At 38.8% G+C, this 23,146-nt stretch overlaps 1 protein-coding gene across 1 annotated transcript; it reads right to left on the bottom strand.

Annotated features, from left to right (window-relative positions):
• Window positions 1-2,248: 2,248 nt before the first annotated feature.
• On the bottom strand, window positions 2,249-22,423 carry LURAP1L (leucine rich adaptor protein 1 like). The gene is made up of 2 exons (XM_066569658.1): window positions 22,226-22,423; window positions 2,249-3,176 (listed from the first exon to the last, which is right to left on the bottom strand). The coding sequence occupies exons 1-2, from the start codon at window positions 22,421-22,423 to the stop codon at window positions 2,802-2,804; spliced, it is 573 nt and encodes a 190-aa protein (XP_066425755.1). The 3' UTR covers window positions 2,249-2,801.
• Window positions 22,424-23,146: the final 723 nt, after the last annotated feature.

The following is a 23,146-nucleotide window of genomic DNA, read 5'->3' on the forward strand; positions in this document are numbered from 1 at the left end:
TACACAGCTTACACAGCAGAATGTCCTTCAAAGACAAAACTTCAGTCAGAGATATAGAAACAGGAATGGACTGAGTGTTGCTCGTCACCTGTGATTTTACAAAGTGTCTTGAAACTCTTTGTCATTCCTGAAAGCAAGCTAAGTCTCAAAAGAGCTAAGATGATAAAAAATGACACAGAATAAATGAATAAAATTCAGTATTTATCCATGCTTTTTATTTTTTTTTTTAAATTCTATTGCTTTTATCCATTTGAAACAGACATAACTTTGTGCTTTCAGATACTTTTCCCTATTCTACTCAATCATTTAATGTTTTTAGTTCTGTAAATAGATCAAAAGTTAAAAGGAAGTCCATGCTGGAAGAGAGCATCCAGATTCCCAGATGCCACACAAGGATTTTGCAAGACCAAGGTCAGCCAAGTATAGAGGAAGCTGGAAAAAAAATGTAAACTGTTTAAAAGGAAAGTTAACAAGCCAGTAGGAATAGTTGTTTAATGAACATTGGATTTTCCAATGTCTAAACAGTCAAGTTGTAGTTCACTTCAAAGTTATTTGATTAATTTTAGATGTTCAAATTTCATGGTCTGTCTTTACATGGCAAGCCAAGAGTATATCATTATCTTTTGATTATGAAACCCTGTTAATTCCCAATAAAAAATACAAGTCACTCTAAATCTTTGAAGCTTTTATGTTTCAAAAATCAAAACCAAGGTGTTCATGTTCTTGGATATCAGAAAGACAACACCTGGAAACACTTGTTTCCTTCTAGCAGTCCTCTGACATCTTTGTTTTGGCACTTGTACTCTTTTCCCATTTCCAGTCAAGAGATACAGAGGAATAAAAGCTTCTAATCACATACAGCTCTTGCTTTACTGCTTCTACTAGTAGGGTTTTTGTTTCCCTATCTTGGATTCCCATTAAATGGACTTTTAAATCATAATGTGATAAATCTATCACTGATTAAATTACTCTTTATTCAGTGTTACAGTTGGGAGTGAGTAGGTGACAGATACAGCCTGTATTTTCCTTCAAGTAATTTCAGCATAGTTTGATATTTGAGAAGCTATGTTAAAAATATTCTTTGATTTTCTTCATGGTGAAAAAATTTTATGTACTTGTTGGCCTACTGCCCAAAATCTCAGTTGGAGAAGAAAAGACTGCATATTGCACATTCACATTGCATTTAGAGAGTGTATACTTCCTGATGTTCAACTTCCATGCCAAGCAATAAAGGTAGAAAAACTTTCAAGAGAGTCACAGTTTCATATCAAGGAGTTTTGTTTAGTTCTGTTCCCTAGATTAAAATAACTGAAAATAATACAATCTATTTTGAATTCCCAGTCAATATTCTACTTAACATTATCCTGGGAAGAATTCTTTGCCAAGTTCTTTATCATGATGACCAAAGCAAAGCATACATCTTGTTTTTTAATTCTGAGAGACACAGACATCTCCTGTACTGAGAAATGATGGAACTGGTCACAGAGCACAAATTACCACTTTCAATTTCTTGATTTTTTTTTACCTTTTCTTTACACTTGATGTTGCTCAAGACTGGACAAGATGGATCCCTGGAATCATGGCTTGGATGAACAGAACCTTATTGGACTACCTCAGAATGAACCAAATCCACATACATCAACTGCTGCATGTACTTGTATTCCTTCAGAACGTGTACAATCGTTTTTAAATGGGAGCCTGCCTTACACTTAGTAAACGCTACTTTAGTGAGGGAATTCATGCCTTCACTGGCAATAGGAATACTGTCAAACTTGGTGAAACAGAACACTTTTAAATGATGTGTAAGTATCAACACCTCTTTTGCTGTTTGTATGCTGGAAATATAGATTCATCATCTGTTAGAGTGTCTTGTTCAATTTTAGTTCTTTTTTCTCTAATTTTCTTCTTAACATAGAAGGATCAAATCTTGGGGGGCTTGTTATGATTCTGAAGCACTTAGAAGAAAAATCTACCTCCTAATCTTTACAAAAGCAGAGACCAGTCTGAAAAACAGAGGCTCTACATGCAACAGTTACTGTTTTACTGCTCAGGTACTTCCAATACAACAGATTAGCTGCAGATCTCTACTGCATTAGTAGGCACAAAAAAGTTAAGGCAAACTCTTACTTGTAAAACAGGAAAGGAAAAGGCAGCAGGGTAACACTGCTGAATTAAAAAAAAAAACAAAAAAAAACCAATTAGACAAGAGACAAGAGAACATTGCAAAATGAAAGAAACACCACACAGAAAAGTTTAGAATACTTTATATTTCAAACGAAGACTTTATAGCTTTACAGAATCAAATTTCACTGCTTAGAAAAGGAAAATTATTTTCTAGAGGTATTTTCAAGATTCAGATTTAAGGCTTAATAAAAACAGTGTCTTTGGAAAGACCAGACATGGTAGTCAAGAAAATTTATGACAATATATATTTTTCAGATGATGTTTAATTAACAACAAATTCAAAATTGTTACTCATTGTTTACTCATTCTCTGATGTTTAATTTTAAAGATAAAGCTTTTCCTTGACCAATTTTACAGACTTGTAAATACAGTATTGTAAAAAATTAAAAATAATTGTGACAATAAATTAAGAAAATGTGAGAAGGAGGAGGATGAGACAAACCCAACCCATCAAGGAGAAAATGCATTAGAAGCAATAGAAAAGTAAAGCAATAGAATTGAAGTATATTATATTGTCCTTCCAAGAGGACTTTGGGGGTTTTGCAAATGAAATAAAATAGCAGCAAAGACAATGGGTAAGTACAAGTGCATTTGTGTCCCACTGGAACTTTTTCTTATTAACCAAAACAGTAGTACTCATCAGAATCAATTTTGGGATGTTTATGCAGAGACTGTGAGTCCTCCGTGACAGAAGAATCACTGAATTTGTCCAGATCTGAAGGGGTTTGGTGACCAGGAACATCATCCACTAAGGTGTCCAAGTAACTCCCCACTGATATTCCATCCAGTCCATCACTACAGTCTTGTAAACTGCTACAGCTGCCATGGAGCGATGTCTCCTGACTTTCTAGCAAGCTGCACAGGCTTCCACTCAAACTGCTGCCTCTGCTGGCAATGGCTTTCTCTTCAATCATCCACTTGATTGATTCAATACTTTCATTGATGAGTAGGAGCTGGCGCATAAGCTTCACATCAGTGGCTCGGAGATTAACCTACAAGGCAAAAGTAATTTAAAAAATTACTCTTTTCATAATCAAGCCAAAGAGCAGGCTTGAATGGGCTAAAATAAAACACAAAAAAAATCCAGATTTCCTATCTAGGACAAATATATTTCAGTAACTAGTAAAAAACCCCACAAGCAAACAAACAAAAAGCCCCAAAAGTATACCTATACTAATACTGGTCAGCCTCCCTAAGCACTCCATTAACAGGACTGATAGTCAATGGCAAAACTTGTATGCACACTGGTACAATGCCATTTAGATGAGAAACACAGCTGCTATGACAACTCCTGGGGATAGCCTTTCACTAATCAGAGAAGCAAGACACAAAGCCATTTCTATTTACCATTACTCTAAGCTACTTATGGCTACAGATGTCTAGGCATTCATTCCAAGTTATCCTTACTATGGCTACCTGGGAAACCTAAAATTTTCAGATGTGCATAATTTGGAAAAAAGTTTGTGGATATTTAACTTTTACTCACACTACTCCTGAGTGAGCACTAAAATCTGCTATATAAATGTCTGAGAGTTGAAATATTTAATTTATTGAAACTGTAACTTTCAGTTATTTAAACCCATATTAGATGAAGGTGATGAAGTTCAGAGTTAAGTACGTATTACAGGCATGGAGTAAGCATTTGCCATAGCTAACTAAATAAAAAGTGGACATTAAGAACAAACTCCTATTTTCTCACTTAGTTGTAGTGGTTGATGCAAACACATAGAAGTGTTAATAGTAATGCAATATTAATGGAATATTACAGTGTTGCATTTCACAGACATATTTGAGTTAACCATCCTAATGTTTTCCTTAACAGGCAAACTGTATAAAACCAATTTTTAAGTCACTTCAGCTGACAAATAAAGGTGAGACTTAAGCCTTATATTAATTGCTTCCTTCTCTTCATCTGAAACATCATAGATAGTGGAAAAAATAATCTGTGACCCTCCCATATTGAAAATTTGAAAGTCTTCACTCAACTGAAAAATAAAGTAAAAACAAGTAAGACCTATTACATCAGACAACAGATATTTTATACAATTCTTCAAGTCCACAATTGTACAGAAAAATAGCACCTGTATTGTTCATACACAATGGACTGGAACAGAATGAGCATTCTCAGGAAGCAAAGACTGTATCTTGTTTTGCCAAGAGTATAATCTGAACTTGATCCTTTCCATACTCAAATGTCATCTTCTCAGTATCCCAAATTTCCCCAACTGGTACAGTTGTTTAAAAATTACTTTAATGTACTTTTATTCTCTTATATACTGAAAGATTGTAGTGGATCCAGCTAGGACTCTTCCTAGCAGCTGTTATGGTTTTGCTCCCTGTATCTGTGACCAAAGCATGTCAGTAGCATTCCAGTGTTTCAGCTCTTGCTGAGGAGGGAGTGCAAACAAGGCCTTTTCTGTTTTTCACTCTGCACCCTCAGCAGGTAGGCTAGGACTGAGAAAGATGTGTGGAGTGGACAGAGATGGGACAGTTGACCAGAATTCATCAAATGGTTATTTCTTGCCATAGAATGTTGTGCCCAGCAATAACACCTGTGCATTTAATCTTTCCTTTACAGCTGCTGCTTGGGGGCTGGCTTGGTCTGCTGGTGGGAGATGGTGCGTTATTGGCTTTACATCACTTGTTCATTTAATTTATTTCCTTAATTTTTAAACTGTCTTTGTTACAGTCTAAGTTTTTCTCACTTTTGTTCTTCTAATTCTCTCCCCTGATCCCACTCGAAGAGAAGAGAGTGAGTGAGCAGCTGGTGCACCCTTAGTTACTGGCCAGGGACAACACAATGCAAAGACATTTCAAGCTTTGCCAGTAACAGACTGCCTGTGTAACCATCATATGTATTCCCAGCTTCCTTCCCCAGTCCCCAGAATGACTTCTGAATTATTCTCAATCCAGCATCACAAGATTTAACACAGCTAACCTGGTACTGTGCAAAACAGCTCTACCTATCATTCATAGTTTTAACAATATTGCCCATCTATCATTGTTTGAGAAGTGAGGTTATGAAAACAGATTGACCATTTTGTTCTCCTGCCCAAGCCAATTCCTCTACTCTAACTAATAAATCACTATAAACCATTTGCTCGGCAACTAGGCTGTCACGAAAGCAATAAATTACCCAACTTCTCAAATGCAACTACAGACTTCAGCAACTTGCTGAAAATAAAATGCTCAAAGACAAGTTTCCCAAAAGGCTGATTAAGGAAATGTTTAACAGAACTAGCACCAACATGACTCAAATGAAATAGTCCCTTTTAGGTAAAGTAGACATCTCATATATTTCAGATTCAGTTCACAGGAAATATTTTTTTTCTCTAAATACAGCAACAGCTTTAGCATTTTTGTGGAATAGCCTTACTGGAAACAATTCTTTGCATTCCTGAGTACTAGAATCCTCCTCCTCCTAGCTACCATGTCATTCTAAATCTCCCATATCAAGAGTGTGCTTTTCCTAAAGCAAATACTAAAAAGTAGTATAACAAGTGTCATCTTTCTTTAATATGGTTTACATCATTATCTGTTCAATAACACAAAAATGTCAAAATGACATTTTTTGCCCCTTATGTGCTCTAGCACAGATATAATCACATGAGCTTTTACTCACTTATGTAGCTGCAACCAATTTATCTTGGAAGTTGTTGGACTATACAAGTTGGAGTGTTTTTGGAGTAAACAAGTCAGTCCAAGACTGGTTCAGCTAACAGGACTAAACACAATAGAATCTCATCATGATTCACAGCTTCATTTGTTATGCACAGTAACAGGTGCATTTCAGGAACAATCTAAACAGCGTATCACAGCTAATACAGGCTTTTCAGAACAGTTTTTATAGCTGTCCCTTAAGTTAAAGCTAGAGCATAGGACCACTATAGGGAAGGTGTGTGTTATTAAGGACCAATTCTCAGCAAAAACTTACGGTGTATAAAGAAAACTACAAAAGAGTAAAAATTTATTTCTATTACAGGTAAACTTTTATATAGTTTTGCTTAGTCTTGCTCCATATATTTCCACAATAGTGCTGATCACAGGAAGGAATACGTAATGTTTGACATTAAGAGCTAATCACAGCAAGAGAAAATAATGAAATTAAAGTGACAGCATCTTTCAAGTAACACATTCTGGTGGTGTAAGTGCACAGATTAGCATTCAGAAAAAAACAGAACTTTAATCTGGAAGGAATAGCTGGACTAAACACCTGTCTGTGTCTCCCTCTCATACCTGTTGTTCTAACAAAATATTTCTTCCTTTCTTTTGGTCTTCTGTAATAGTATGTACAACACTCTCATAACTTGTTCAAGAGAATTGGTATATATATAAACATTAAGGGCTTTTGTGTACATATATATGCAAAGAGACATGCAAATATCCATGCTATTTTTTAATATACTTCAGTGTTTTTGAGAAAACACTGAAGTATATTGCTTTTAGAATAAAAATCTTAATGACCAGGACTGCTAACAAAGACAATTATTGCTCCCTGGCAGTCACCCAAAGTAGTGCATTGATCACTTGGCTTTTGGATCAAAGTCACATATGTAGTCACAATTTGGGCAAAACAGCCTTGTATTCTGCTGCTGTGTGTTATGCAGACATAGCTTCCAGTCAGTTCCAAACACAGTGGGTCACCTTCCCCTCCAGAAATGGCAAACCTAGACTGGTAATATACCCTGCTAAGCTGTGAAAGCTGTTTGAAATGTTAGATTCTTCCTGCAGATTACTTTCTTTTAAATTGCTGGCTTCACATGCTGCTTCTAATTACAGGAACTCTGCAAGGATATTAATGGCAACCATAAAATGTGGCTTCAGGAAAAGATATCCCTAAGTTTATTTAAATGATTTCATTTTCATTTCTTCTCAACACTTTTATGTTCTGTGCTGTAAAGAGTCTACTAGTAAAAGGAAAAGAAGTGAGGGACCCTAAATAAAGTATTTTTTTCAGGCTAAGTCTTTTTGCCAGAGCACAGTGAAGTAAGTCCTCACAACAGGATTCAGGGAGCTATTTAAGTCACTCCGATCAGAAGCTCTGCTCTGCTCTGCATCTCAAAATGAATCTAGGGTTAGCTGCTCTGGAATCTGTGTTCTAAAACATCTTGAGTTTGGACACAAATTCCATGATAAGTGGAAATGGATGGAAACAGTAGCAAAGTACTCCTGGGGAAGTCTCTCAGACCTTGCCAGGCCTGGGAAGTCTTGCAGAAGTAACAAACATGGGGAGGGTTAGATGAAATTACCTGCAGCCAATTCCATCTCTTGCTAAACACTACCACACCCATCTCTATCTCACTTTTTTTTTTTTAATAAACAGAATTTCAAACCTGTAGAACTTTTCCACACTAAATAGATCTGCATAACCACTATGGTTCAGGAGTATTAATGCTACTATTGTTTCCATTTCCTAAGATGCATCAAAGATAGCTTTCTGCTTTCCTGTTCAATTTCTTCTATTTCCCTCATTCAGGATGAAGAGCTTGCCAGCTATGCCTACCTCCCCTTTAAGTTTTAAAAGGGAGGTTACCTCAGCTAAAAATTGATGGAATTTACTATAGAATAGTAAATTCCATCAATTAATTCCAGATGCAATTAAAAAAAAGCAAACAATCAATGTCCAAATAATAATTTATTTTGCATTTTGAGATGCCTCTTCTGAAAAAAAGCTAACCTTATTCCATTTTCTCCTGGTGTTACTTTTACTATTACAAACACTGAATAACAAGTTTTAAAGTAACTAAGGAAATTAATTTAAGAGGCGAAAGATGAGGGTGAGGAAAATAAAACAGTGGTTGGCAATTACTCAAGTCTTATCAAGATACAAATATAGTAAGAAGAAATATAAGGATAAAAAAAATGGTCAATAAAACCTCATAGACTAATTCTGTGAGACCATAACAAGCTAAAATACCATAAGCAACTTATTAAAAATACAAAATTCAAAATATGTGAATTCAAGTTTTATTTAACTGTAGTCATCAAGTTAACAGGTTTACAACAGGGATAAGTCTGGAGACACACATAGGATTTGTTTATAAGACACCATCTCAAAGCCTGAAGCATGCCATTTGAGGATGAGCAAGCTGAAAGTGGTACTACAACAGCTTCTCAACACCAGTGAGTAAAAGAGATGCTCTTTTTTCCCATTTAACATGTCTAAAATAAAATAAAATCACAAATAACAAATCGTGTCTGCTCCTTTAACAAATGAGGATGATTAACAGGCTGTGCAGGAGCTACATCCTACTTAAATTAAAACATATGCATGTGCATGTCTTTAAACTTCTTGCCTGCTTCTAAAGTGTCCCACTGATTCAAGGTGCTTGCACTGGTTTCTTCATATAATTATGCTGCTTTAGGCAATGGTATTTCAGGATCAAGATGAAAAAAAATCAGAATACCTAGGCTGACTTCTGAATTTGAACTTCTCCTGAATTTGAATCTTCAGCATCTCCTGTTAAAAATGAAAGGAGTTTTACATGACAGAGGGTAAGGAGACAAGTTTACTGTCATTAAGTGGAAGGTATATTCTATGGAGGAACAGTAACTGATTGTGGGAATGTGCAACATCCACTCCACAGCAAAGCCAACTAACTGTGGTAAATTCAGACACCACAATAATTCAAGCTAACACAACCAACCTGACTGAAACTCCGTATAAGTTCTCTCAAAACAATGGAGATATGGACCAAAGCCTGGAAGAGAATGAGACTGTTGGAGTCAAGGTAGGTGCTGCAATGTTCATCATTATGCCTTCTGTCTCTGACTGTGATTTACCTCACACTGAGCTAGCTAAATTCAATTTCAGTCAACAGTGATAATTGTAGATCAACAGCTTTTTCTGCATCTTGTTCCTTTTAGCATGGACTTGCGTTATAATATATTGCTGTATCATTTTCCCATTTATTTTCTTCTGATTTTTAGGCTTGTGGTAAACTTCAGACAATGAGGGAGCACATAAAAAAGCTACATATATATACAAAAGCTAAATTTTTGTGATCCATTGTTGATTTGTAGTTATGGTTCATTGATCTACCTTCTTTCTGCAAAGTAAATAAGTTACACTGACCTTTCTCAGCTGTACTTCCACAAATGAGTCACAATAAAAACATTGTGGCAGACTACAGAAGTTTTGACCACTTAAGTTTTGACTTCTTTTGCAAGAGTATGTTTATAATCTAGTATCTCTTGAAAATTCCAAATTTGTTAAAACCCTCATATCAGATTTTTTAGGTAGCGTTCATTACAATGGTTGAACTCCCAGCTGCTCATAAAGTGAGTAGTCATTGAGTTTTCAGTTTCTGTCTGCACCCTTAGCTACTTTAAACAGAGGCTCTAGCCTAGCCATTGTCCTGCTTCAAGTTCCCGCATTTCCACTGCAATCCTTCCCCAAGTGCTCACAATAAATATTTCCACAGGTCTGTATGTAAAATTTCGCAGCCACATAACACAGCTCTGAGCACAGTGACTTTTAATTAGGAAGGAGAAAGACCATGTGATTCCACATCAGCCACAAAAGGATTTTACTGTAAGGAAAGCTTACCAACCCATTAGCTAAAGCGAGGAAGTGGGCAGGTCAGGTCTGAGCCACCACCAGAATAATGTAGGAAAATACACCAGAATAATTAGGAAGCAGAGCAACTTCATGAGAAGCAAGTTAGTTCAGTAGGCAATGAGCATAAATAACTCAATGAGCAGGTTCCAAGGACGTATCTTGCAAATATATGAACAAAATGTTATGCTAATATGCTCATCATCTGATACAGGAAATTTCAGTACTGGCGATTTACATTTCTCTATTTTAATATTTTAATTTTATGCATACTAATTGTTTCCTTTATACTTAACAGGAAAATACATACCACCAAGCTGTGCAATTGTTTAGTCATATTATCTCTGAAAAAATAGAAGAAGTGAATCTCAAGGCCTTTTTTCACTGCCTTGAAATATGTATGGTCTTGTCTGGGGAGTATGTGTGGGCAGCCTGCCAAGTACATTAATACCTTTGATAATAACATACCAAAGATTAGGATGAATCATTTGATCAGTAGGATATACTTTTTCTCCTAACATTATAGTGTTTGAGGTATCTTGTATGCTTAAGTGTAATAAAAAAACATTCCCGGGGGGGAAAGTATATTTTATTTTTTGTTTCGTTTTTGGCCATCTCTTAATTTTGCTGTGAAAAAGATGAAGCTATTTAAGTATCTCCTAAGTAGATATGAAAATGACAGTCAAAAGGAAACATGACATAAAATTGAGAGCAAGTAGAAGGAAAAAAAAGTTAATTAGTTAGGTTCTTATTTCCTCACCTCCTGTCCAAATAAAACAAATGTTAAATAAGCTCTTTAAATACATGGAATTAGCACAAAATTCAAAGAGAGAAACATCCCATCACAGAAGGATAAAAAATATAAAAGGAAAATCCCAGCTCTTTTAAAGTTTAGTTGAATTAACATGAAAGAAAGCAGTGAGAAAATGTAGGGATTTGTGAAGAGGAAAAACTTCTAATGCTGCTGGAAGGTTTTACTGAATGTTTCCAAATATCTCAAACTTCTGTCAAAAAAGCTTCATCTGACCTTAGAAATGTATCTACTGTGACAAAGGTGAACGTGTCCAGAACAATCCATAATATGGACCCACATTTGTTGACAGACAAGATAACTCCATTGCAAACATTCAGGTCAATATGAAGCTGTAACATTTGGCTGTGGGTGTCAGAAAGTGTTACAGCAGATGGACGATCACAGCATCATTATGAAGTGTTCTGGACACCAGCCACAATGCAGGACTACATGTCTCTTCTGACCAACATGAGACAGTACTGGGGCTCAAGAACACATGTAATTTGGTTTTTTGTTCATTGGATTTCACTCTCTGCCTTATTTATGTCTGTCCTGACCAAAACATACTCTTAGAAACACTATGCAGAAAATGAAAAAATATAATAACCACTCTATACCTGTTTATCCCTTCAAAACTAATTACTTTTAATACTGGTGCTGTGGAAATTACTCAAAAGCATACAACTAAAATAAAAGAAGATAATAGGGTTTGCTTACAGGTATATGCAAAGTTTGAAAATACTGCCTCTATAGAGATAACAGCAAAGTTTGAAAACATTTTAAAACCTAAAAAATCCCAAAAAACCAAACCTATAAAAAAAGTCATCAAAACACTCAACTTATTTCATTGTATCGCAACTGAGACACAACAATAGAAATACTGGAGAGAAATCTGAAATCTCTTGAAATTCAAGTCTGCTTTCACAATACCACTGGACACATACAATTAAAAAGAAAAATCTTTACCTGAATCTCCCCAGAATTCAAAATGGAATTCTGTTTGAAACAATTCTGTGTTCTGGAGATGGGGTATATCCTATTGAAAGCATATTTTTAATCTAACAACGAAATCTCTAGTAAAGGCAACCTGAAGTCCTATTTACTGAAGGTTTATCTGGATAAGAATAAAAAAGAACTTCAAGACAGCCTTGGTATTATAAATTATCACATGAGCTCCTAAAAACACTTTAGTAGTCCTAGAAACTGATTTGCTAATAAATGAGATTTTTTCCCCTATTAAAACATTATGAGCGTTAAGTTCCCATGATAAATTTTTGAATATAAATGAGCCAGTATCTTAAAAAATAAGGGGTTTTGTTTTGTTTTGTTTATGTTCACTTTGTGACCTGCTTGAAATTCCATGTCTTTCAGCTTACTTTTTCCTCATCCAAATCTCAGTGCTGTAATCACCATTCTCCTAAAATATGGTCCCTACATAGTCTTTACATCTCTCTGAAAGTACTAGCAAGTTTGAGGTCTTTAGATATCATCAAATGGCCTATTTTGAGTCTTTCAAACAAAACCACCTTTTTAAACCTCCATGTATCTACAAAAAATATTAAGTAATTTAGTTCTTTCTCATCTACTAAGAAGGTACCGAACAGCTAGAAGCTAACCTGCATCTGGGATGAAAGGAATAAAAATCAAGGAGCAAACAGGCTACAACCATTTCTAGCAAGCTAAAATACTGAAATTGGCCAGCACAACAAGCTGAGCAGGCTGTTGAGAACTACACCAGCTGCAACTTTTGAGCCCTTTTGGCTCAAAACCCCAGAGATCCCTTTTTTTCCCACAGAAACACACAACAGCAATTAATTCCCGAGGTCACAAGGTGTGATTATCAATGAATGTTTACAATTAAACAAACACACATCTTATGCTTCCAGGCAAGGATGTCAGAAGGTAGTAAGAGTACCTTATGTAAGAGTAAGAGTACCTTAATAGTCATGAACTATTAACTACTAGGCAAGACCAGGCACTGTAGGTAACATTTTCTTTCCACATTATTTGATCAATTCTCTAATCAATAACTTATATCCACACTACATAGTGCAGTCCTCAGCTTCTCCAAAACAACTCTAGCTTATGCCATATACTTTTATATACTCTTTTACACTTTGCACTTAAACCTGTTCTTAGCAAAGATTTCTACATAGAGGAGCACTGGGGCATTATGATGTGATTCTAGTTCAGCAAAGAATATTAATCATAGCTGTCAATGCAATAATCAGATGTATGAGTAGCTTTAGAAGGAATCAAGGTGATTGCTTACATTTCTCATTTCTTCTTCTGTAAGGAAGTACTAGCTACTAAGGTAGTTGGGGAGGAAAAATAAGGTGCAAGACTTGCAAAACATGGCTAGGGAAAGACATATATGGCCTTTCTGAATAACCAAAGGTAACCTGGGAAAAGAGAGAACTAGTCAAGGAAAACACAGCAGAATTTGGGCTAGAGAAGTTTGGTTGTATTTGAAAAGAGCTGGTAACAGCTCTGCTGAGTAATTTTGTTATTAAACTTCACAGAGTATAAACTAATAACAATGAAGGAAAGAAATTACAAAATATTAAAGATCGTAGTGTTTTTTTGGTTGCATTTTCTTTCTTGTCTGAAATGGGTGGACTGAAGCTCTGCACTGGTGAATGCCTAAGCAGCTTTATAAAGTTATCATCACAGATGGCTACCTCATCTGGCTACAGGGAAAACAGCAACCTGCCTTCATTTCCCTGCCTCAGTCACAGCAACCGGTGGCAGGTGGTAACAAAGGAGGATGTAAATTCCACAGGCCTTTGAAGAACATCACTATTAGTTTGGTTTGCTAGTAGTAACACTCTTCTCTTGCAGAGAGGCTTTCTCCTCTCTCGCTGCAGCAGGATTTACAGTTTTCTCCTACAAACCCTGTAACACTTGAAAAAATATTTCAGTGCACTGCACAATTCTGCCAAGACATGTGGACAAGCCATTAACAGTCACAGTGGTTGAAATAGCCCTGTGAAGGCAAAATGTAGTTGAAGTCACAGAACAGGAAAAGTCCTGTAAAAATTATTCTGCCTTCATATCTGCCCCTCTCATAGCTGTATAGTTTCAAGAAGACTAGAAAAATAGCCTGAAGTTTACAATGACTCCTTAAATGACTTCTCCAAGTTGTTATGTTTCTGTTCAGGCCCATCTAAATCTCATTAGTCAGAAACCTTCCTACCCATGAAAAAGGTTCTTCAACACCAAAATCCAACCTAAACCCCCTACATTATCACTTCCATTATTTAGCCTTTGTCTAACAAAGAAAATGGTCTGTATTAGCTGCCAAATTCCAAAGGCTGTGCCAGCCTTTCAGTGTGGCTGGAACAGGTCTTCTCCAGACACACTCATAAGGGTACATATTAATCTCACTCCAGGAAGAACACTAGATATTCAGAATCAGAGAATCATGAGAGAGTTGCAGTTGGAAAGAACCTCTGATCTAATGCCACATCACTGCTAAGGCAAGTTCAACAGGATCCAGTCCAGGCAGGTTTTAAAAATCTCAAGAGAGGCAGACTCTACAACCTCTCTGGACAGCCTGTTCCAATGCACAGTCACCCTCAAAGTAAAAAAGCTTTTCCTTATTCATGGATGGAACCTTTTGTATTTCAGTTTGTGCTCATTGTCCCTTGTCCTGTCACTGGGCACCACTGAAGAGAGTCTGGTCCCATCTTCTTGACAGCAACTCTTAATCTATTTGTATACTTCGGTAAGATCCCTGTTCAGCTATCTCTTCTCCAGGCTAAACTGGCCCAGTTTCTTCAGGCTTTCCTTATAAGAGAGATGATGCTCCAGACCCCTACTCATCTTTATAGCCCTCTGCTGGACCAGCTCTCCAAGTGGTTCCTTGTCTTAAACTGGAAAGCCCAAAATGGATCCCCACACAGCACACCATATATGGCCTTACCAGGGCTGAATAGAGGCCTGTCTTCATGATTTTCACTAGTTTTCTAAAGAGTTGGCTAGACAATACAGATCCTATTCCTCCTTCCACAGAAATGCTTCATAGTTTCCTCCTTGGTGTCAGGACTGTTTTTTTTTAGTAATTCATAATTATTGGAAGGATCAAGGTCTGATCCTTCTGAAGTTTTTAAATTAAAAAGTCTTTTAAACTGAATGTTAAGAAAGTAATGTCCAATGTTTGCTGTAGCTCATAAGCAAGTGTCTGAGCTAACAAGAGCAGTGCAACTATCTCAAATACAACACTTCTTTAAACCAATGGAAATCCTGTAGAAAGAAAAGAAAAAAAAAAGAAAAATACAAAGCAACCAAGCTGTTCTATTTTTTTTCTACCTTGGGGTAAAAATGTGTGAGCTTGAAAACACTTGTTGCATTATTGTTCTCAGCTGTGTTTCCTTCTGTACCTATAAAGAGACAGGGTTCATAGCTAAACCAGAATGCAGCAAAATGGCTCTTCTTCTGGAAGCATTTGAGTCATGAATGCAGCTGATACCTAACAGCAGCAAACAAAACCACAAATTATGCCAGTGAAGTGTTTATAGAACCTGAAACCCCCAGAAATTGAATAGCAATTTACCATTGCTTAAAAGTCACTAAATGCTTTCACTTCATCTGGCACTACACCCACCAGGGCCACACAGCATTGAGAGGAGTTCATTGTACAGCATGGCAAATGAAACATTCGGATAACTTCTCTGGCAGCTTAGCTAGTTTGCAGTTAATTAAGAAATGTGCCATACCATTCTCCTGACAAACTGTAAGTGTTAAGAATGGCTAGGTTGATGGGGATAGACAAGGATTGGATTGCTGAGGCCAGAGTTGCATTGGTGTGCCAGTATGCTCTCTTCCATGTTTATGGAACCTATAGGTGAGTTTCCATATCCTGACAAAATGGAGTAGCTGACTTTATATATTTATATACCTGACATACATATACTCTCTAATGTCCTTCCTTATCTTCTTCTATGGAAGAAGAGAAACCTGCTTGAGAGCTACTTCAAAAGAGGGGGATTCTCAGACATATTTATCTTCAGGCAGGCACCAGAGGGACTCTGAAACACAGAACAAGTGACCAGTGAAATAAATGACCGTCCCAATATCCTTACAGATTTGAAAAAGCTTGAAAGGTTGAACTATGTTGCTTATATCTTTCCAAGATTTAATACAAGACGGTTTATGGACCCTCTGGACATGTTTTGGTCACTCATTTTGGTCACCCTCCAAATTAGAGCTGCTTCCAGTTACTTACCATGAGCACTTCCACCACGGGAAAAAGCTTATAATTAGAAGCCACATTTATGGGAGTTAAGTCTGGATAGTAAAGGCTATGAGTCTGCCTTCACAACAAAAAAGTTTCCCTTTTTTTATGAGATTGTCTTGTAGTTTTATGATCAGAGCACTTCATCCTTACAAACAGTAAACAGAGAACCATCTTTTGGAACTGCTTACATATAGTAAGCATAACTTCCATGTTTATAAATGCAAGTGAAATCCATCAGAGAAATTGCACTCAATTTAATTGAATTACAATTGCTTTTCAACAGCTCAGATCCTCTGTCTTTTCACTCCTCTAACTTCACCTTCATTTGCTTCAGATTCCAGTAACCAGCCTCCCTTCCTGGACATGGACAGAAATGAAACACAGGGAAAATAAATGTATCCACTGCGGAAAGTTTACTAGGTTTTGACTTTGAGGGTAGAGAACAGACAAATAATCTAGTAACCTTTAAAACATGAATTGAAAATCCATTATTTTTCTTTTACTAATTACTGTTAGGAAAAAGGAAGTATTGAAGAGTAGAAATGCACTTGTTGGCGATCACCTCTGCTTAATATACCTATTTGGTATTGTGCATTTCAAGTTTTCCTGTTCATACACAAAAGATAATTTTAATTTGTTGTTGCCATAAGTAACCACATAAAATAAAGCATCCACACAAAATTACAATGATCAAAGGGCTGGAAAATCTGCCATAGGAGGAAAGACTTAAGGAGGTAGGTCTTTTCTCCCTAGAGAAGTCCTGGGGATAGGAGTATCTCTGCACAGCATTCCAGTAATTTCGGCTGATACAAAGAGGACCAGGAGAAGTTTCACCTTAATATGAGCTCAACTTTTTTCAGTGAAGGCAATCAATCATGAGAATGATTGAAGGCAAACAACCTCCCCAGTGACATGGCTGAGGTTTTCACGATGGACTGAATGATTGACAATGTCACCCAGACTCCCTTCCCTTCTAAAGGTGAAACCAGGTGGTCTTCTGAAGTAGCCCTTCCACCCCAGGCTATTCTATGAAAGCCATGCTGTTATGACGATTTATGATGATCAGAAAGGTTATAATCTATTTGCTAAAACTTATCATAAACTGTACAACTCTGTGCAGAAGTGGTTTAGTATTCACATCATTTCATTACAAATTGTCAGGAATCAGACTTCAAAAACCAACTTCAATGGTTCTTCTACTCTTGAAAAAGTAATCAGGAAGGAATAATGAAATTATATTACATGTTTTCTGAAAAAAAAGCTGGCAAAAGTCTCACAGTACATGGGCAGTCTAACTGGAAGTCTTGACTTTAGTATTTCTGATGCTGCTGTGATGATTCACATCAGACAGATGCATGCATACTGAAGTAGTTCACATTGATGCTGCTCGTTAAGGTACCAGCAAGGTTTCATGGACTCTTGGCCATGCAACAGCTAAAGCTGAATAAGAACAGACATAAACTCTGAGTACCACGTTGAGATGTTCTACAATTCAAATCCTTCTTTCTGCCAGGCACTGAGTGAGGTTTGCCAGTCAAAACATATGTTTAAATATGCATTAATTTAAATAACCTTCGTCAACTCATCCTACCAGAGATGATCTGAAAAAAAGGAAAACTTGGCAAAGTACTGGCACTGTAATTAAGTTGCATTTTTTCCTTATTAGAGTTGATTATTTTCCCAAAGGATTAATTGACAAGATCATTTTAACGAGTCACTGTCATGATCGCTGCCCAATCTGTGTTATACACAAAAATTACGAACTCCTCTATTACATCATGCAAACTGGAGTAGCACGGAGAGGACTTGCTAGCAAGATAGAGGATTAACCCCTCTTTCAGTGAACTTCAGGAGGACCTGGGGAAACAAGTTAATTTCTATTTCTGTATGCCTTCTTTTTGTCTAAGAGCCTCACTTCAGGGATTCACTGAATAACGGCTCTTTAAGAAACAAAGGTTAATCAAACTCACCTGCACAGTAATTTTATATTTAAGATTTTATCTTCAGTCAAGTTTTTAAGCAAAAATTACAATTAATCTAATTGAAAACCAGCATGTGATACACAGCTTTGCATTGCTGATGAGACACACTGAAGCCAGATCTTGGCTTCAGTTAAGACAACTGATGTTATCATACAAAATAGAGAATGTAGCAGCCTGCACCTACAGCATGTGTTAAAGAGATATTTCAAGTCACAGTTTTAGATTTTTTAAAATCAGTCCTTCAAAGAAACTAATAAATGCAGATCCTCCAAAACTGTGGATCTAATAAATCTGAGAAAATATGAAGTTTGTCAGACTCTTTAGAGATGAAAGAATAGGGTTACAACAGCCCTGTCTTTCATTTAGCTTCATTAATGTGTTAGGGATGGTTAAAAAACAAACAAACCCAAAACCAAGAAAAAAAGTAAAAAGAAACCACACCATCAAAAACACCAAGAGGGATTGCCAATGTAATTATCCCATTTGCATTAATTCCAGTTTCATTTTGTTAGGTATCAATGTTAATTGTCTTTAAAAAATAGTTATACTAAAATTGAACTAGGAGAACAAAGAAGAAGAAAACTCAACTAATGAGTTAGCATGAAAAATATTCCTCTATCTTAAATAGCTTTAGCATACTCAGCTCCTTGAAAATAGGATTATTTATCCTTCAGTCTAAAAACTGCTGCACTCAGTATACCAACCTGGATGATCAGACTCACTAACACAATTTGATTCTTAACAGTATTCACTGGAAGGAATCTCATTAAAAACACCAGCATTGCCATCTACCCCTCACTTCCAAGACACAGCTTACCTTTTCTGCCTTAAATATTTTCATGTAAACCTATTTTTAAATTTTTGTATGTAATGCAGGTTATATCTATTTATATTTCTAGCTTGCAAAGAGGCATTAAAGAGTTGAGTTTGGAAACTTTTGAATTAAAAGGGAAAAAACCCACCCAATCTCTTTCTTTGAGTGTTAAAGAAAATCTCCCTTTGAGTTACCCCAGAACTTGTGAAGGAGAAATGAGGATTTACAAGCAGTATCATTTCAGGGTGCAGAATGAGACTCACAGATTATTTACTGCAGTGAAGATGCATGTGTTGAATGGTGTCGTCAGAGCATGGTACACTAGAAAAAAGGCTATAAAGGTTTATAAAGGCAGTTATAAAGGTTTATGTTCAGCTCCCCAACAGAACATTCCACCTATAAGACCATGGGAAGAAAGATTATAACAGTGAAAAATTTCATACTGAATCAAGGGTCAGATAGTGGGAGGTATTCATTCCACCCAAGTTTGACCAGACCACAGTGTTTTGACTCACACTGGCAATTACATCTTGCTTGTTCTCTAATTATGGCCTTATAACAAAGGTTTTCAGGATCCAATGTAGTCTCCATCACGGCCTTCATGGGAAAAGGGAGGATAAGAAAAGCTAAGTAAACCTGGCCAAGCAGATTGGTATTTCAAGAACGATATGCTGTGTGCTTTGTGTGTGATTTCAGTGGCCATTAGCCAAATCAGGCATGAGGTAAAAAGAACCATCTTGAACTGCAAAAGAATCTGAAGGAGCAAGGGAAAGCCTCAAGTCCTTTACCCAGACACATACACCCCATCTATTTGTCAGGTACTGCGGCTCACAGTCAAACCCAGCATTTCCAAGTCAAACATTGTGGTTTTTTTATAAACCAGTAGAAAAGAAGGACATGAATAACCTTGGCTTTTATATGTTCACAGAAAGTTCTTCTCAAGTCTGGAATCAGCAAGTAACAAAAGCAGAGGTAGGTCTATCCAAAATTCTGTGAGTAAGCTGTAGAAGCTGCCATCATTGTACAACTAGAAAAAGAAAGGTGAACACATGACACTTGGTTTTCTAGTTGTTTCCAATTTTTGCATGTTTACTACTGCAGCAGCTATAGACTACTTTTCTACATGTCCAAGACTGTTGTCTTACACAAGACCTCCTATGCTTTGCAGCAAAGCCAAAGAATAATGCACTAGAAAGAGGTGTGAAATAAGAAAATAGATGTTTTAGCTCCATTTTAGAAATTATATGCAGTAAAAAAGATGAAAGAAACATAGACTGAAACCACAATTTTAACCTGATATTGTTCTTAAATTTATAAAATATGTCCGCTAAGAAAACTACAGAGGGGAAAGGGACAGATTAAGAAGCTGAAGAAACCCTTAGGGTTGAGGAAAATCCTGAAGATGCCAGAGCAAAAAAATCCAGGAAGGTAGTTCACTTTCACACTCTGGATTACAGAAGACAGCTGAGAGCATGGGAAAGGTATAGATAGGGTACCAATACTTCACAGTTAGTCATTGTACTGGTGGTTTAATGGGCATATACAGACCAGAAGTGGTAAGAGCATTGTAACGTATCTCCTCTTACTCAGCATGAGAAATTAGTTTAGATAAGAAAAGTCAGTCAGTCACTGACATGACAAAAAGCAGGAGAGGGACTAAAACATGCTCCTGCTTACTGCAGGGAGAGAAAAGAGAGAAACAGGATGCAGGGAGGAAGAAGAGGCAAAAGAAGAGTGTGACATGAAATCTGCAAGTGCAAAGTAAGTGAAGAGACCAGCTGGAAAGGAATAGGTGATATGGGCAATTCACTCAGGTCCCCTTCCTTAACAGGCCTACTTGTCTTGACATGAACAGTCATGCTCTGTTAAAAACTCTTGGCTACCTTATTTGCTGCCCTTTGCAGTCTGACATCCCATACATGATAAGCTACCTGCAGGTCACTGTATTATTATCATGCAAGCTTAAAACTAAAAAATAAGCATGAGATAAGCAGACAGTGTCTTACTCAATATTAAAACTGAAATTCCCAGTGATCATTACCTAAAATCACAGAACAGCCTCAGTTGGAAGTGACTTTAAAGATCATCTAGTTCCAACCTCCCTGCCATGGGCAGGGACACCTTCCAAATGACAAGCAGAAAGGGACCCATAATGTCTCTGGTGCCGTGCCCCCGTCCCAGCGCCCCACTACCCTCTGAGTAAACAACTCCTTCCCAATATCTCTGCATCTTTGAACTCTTCCAGTTCAAAGCTGTCCCCCCTCATCCTGTCACTCCATGCTGTTGTCAAAAGCCCCTCTCTCTCCCCAGCTTTCTTGTTTGGCCCGGTCTAGTTCTGAAAGGTGGCTAAAAGATCTCCACAGAATACGCTGATAGTTTGATTTGTGGAGATCTCTCAAATAGTACGAAGCCATACAACAGCATGTGTAATTTGTAAGTTACACCAAAAGATTAACATTTCCATCTTGGCTATTAACTCTCAGAATATCCATTCCCTTCCCCTTTTTGCCCAGCACCCTTCTAAAAACCCTTACAAACCTACACAGCTATGTACCGATATGTAGCACTGTAGAGGGACTTGCGGCATGGCATTGAACTTGTTCACACAGAATGATATTGATTTATTGGCTGTAAATGGCTGAGTTCCAAGACTGTTGCATAAAGTTATCTCAACATGTTGCCAGAAAAATCCCCATCCCAACCTGACCAAAATTCATCCCATTTTCAAATAAGCTTAATGACAGGAGCTACAGAAAGAACTGCTACTAAAAAGTGTCTTTTGACACTTTACATAGCGCTCACTAATAAAAATGGAAGCTATCCGTGCTCACATATCTGAAGTGACCTGCATTGTCAAGATCATATCTGCTGGGTGTTCACTAATCACTTCGTCACTTGCTTGCAAAGAGTTTCCTTTTGGTTTGTCTTTGAAAAAATAAACCAGTTTAATGGCAACATTTTATGGCAAAATAAATACATTGAGATGGGAACATAAAGTAGGACAAGCACCTGCACTAAGTAAACAAGTTAGAGGATCTGAACTACATACAGGAGAGTCCTATTGCAGATCACTGGCAGAAGAAAATATACCATTCAACCAAAGTAGAAATAGTTGTTTTTTCAAGAATTACTCTTCATCAGCCTGTTTGGAACTAATTAAGTCTCTGAAGTCCAGCAATCAAGTCCCCGAATTCCAGGCCAAATTTCCAGCCTGAAAATATCCTGTGTGTCTTTAGGTGCTGGCCATGAGAAGGAAACAGGTGCAATGCAGAAAATGCAGTTACGACAAAGGGATAGTGCATAATTTCATTTATTGGTACTCCAGCTTTCAGTACTTCTAACGAGCTGACTGGAACAGAAGCCAACTACGAGCTCCTGACGAACTGCCCCGCTGCGAGGGAAAGAGCCGACAAGTGCCTCGCTCTACGCCGCACCGACGAGCGGCCTCTTGCTCTCCCAGCCGGCAGCAGAGCCCTCGCTGCCGCCCGGCCCCACGGCAGGTGGATGCGCGGCGGCTGCTGCTGCGGAGGCAGGCAGCACCTCCTTCTCGCGGGGGCCCGGCCGGCAGGGCGCAGGCAGCGCGGTCCCCGTCCCGGGCCGCCGCCGGTGCTGCCGAGCGGTGCGGAAGGGCTGCGGCCGGCGCCCGGCTACTCACCATCTCCTGCCTCAGGAGCTGAAGTTTCGTTTCCAGACGGGCCAGCGCAGCAGCGCGGCGGCGGCGGGGCCCGGGGGCCGCGGCGGCGGGGCGGACCGGGAGCTCCTCCCCGCGCAGGGGCCGCGCCAGGCTCTCGGGCACTTTGCGCCCCAGCTTCTGCTCGACGTCGCGGAGGTCAGGCGGGGCGCCGGGCTCCATGGCTCGCCCTGCAGGGGCCCGAGGCGGCAGCGGCGGCACTACCCGCGCCCGCCCGGCCGCTGCCGGGACGCGGAGGCGCGGAGAACCGCGGCAGCGCCGGGGACGGCGGATGCGCCGAGCGGGGGACCCGCGGCGGGCATGGGCATCTCCCGGGCGCACCGGCCCTTCCCGCCCGCTCCCCGGCCGCCGGGGAAAGGCAACAGCGGCCGGGCGGGGGCGATGGAGAAAAACGGCCCCGCTTCGTGTACGAGACCGCGATGCGCCCCAGTAGCTGCGGCCGGCACAGCGCGACCCGAGTCATCCCGCGTCCCGCCCGGCTGCAACTTTAAAGCCGCGGGCAGGTGGAAGAGGCGCGGCGCGGCCCTCCCACCGCGGTGCCCGTGCGCTGAGGCCCGGCACGCCCGCCCGCGGCCCCGGGGCGCCCCCGCACGGCGGGGACCGCCCGGCCCGGCCACCAGGGCCGCGGAACACCGCGTCCCTCAGGGACAGCCTGGGGGACGGAGAGGGGGAGGGAGAGGAGAGGCAGAAGGAAAGGGAACAAGGGAAAAAATAAAAAAAGAGAAGAAAACTAAAAAAAAAGTGAGAAGAATACAAGGGAAGGAAGGAAGGAAGGAAGGAAGGAAGGAAGGAAGGAAGGAAGGAAGGAAGGAAGGAAGGAAGGAAGGAAGGAAGGAAGGAAGGAAGGAAGGAAGGAAGGAAGGAAGGAAGGAATAGGAAAATGAA

Source organism: Molothrus aeneus, chromosome Z (genome assembly GCF_037042795.1).
Source record: "Molothrus aeneus isolate 106 chromosome Z, BPBGC_Maene_1.0, whole genome shotgun sequence".
Lineage (NCBI taxonomy): Eukaryota > Metazoa > Chordata > Aves > Passeriformes > Icteridae > Molothrus > Molothrus aeneus.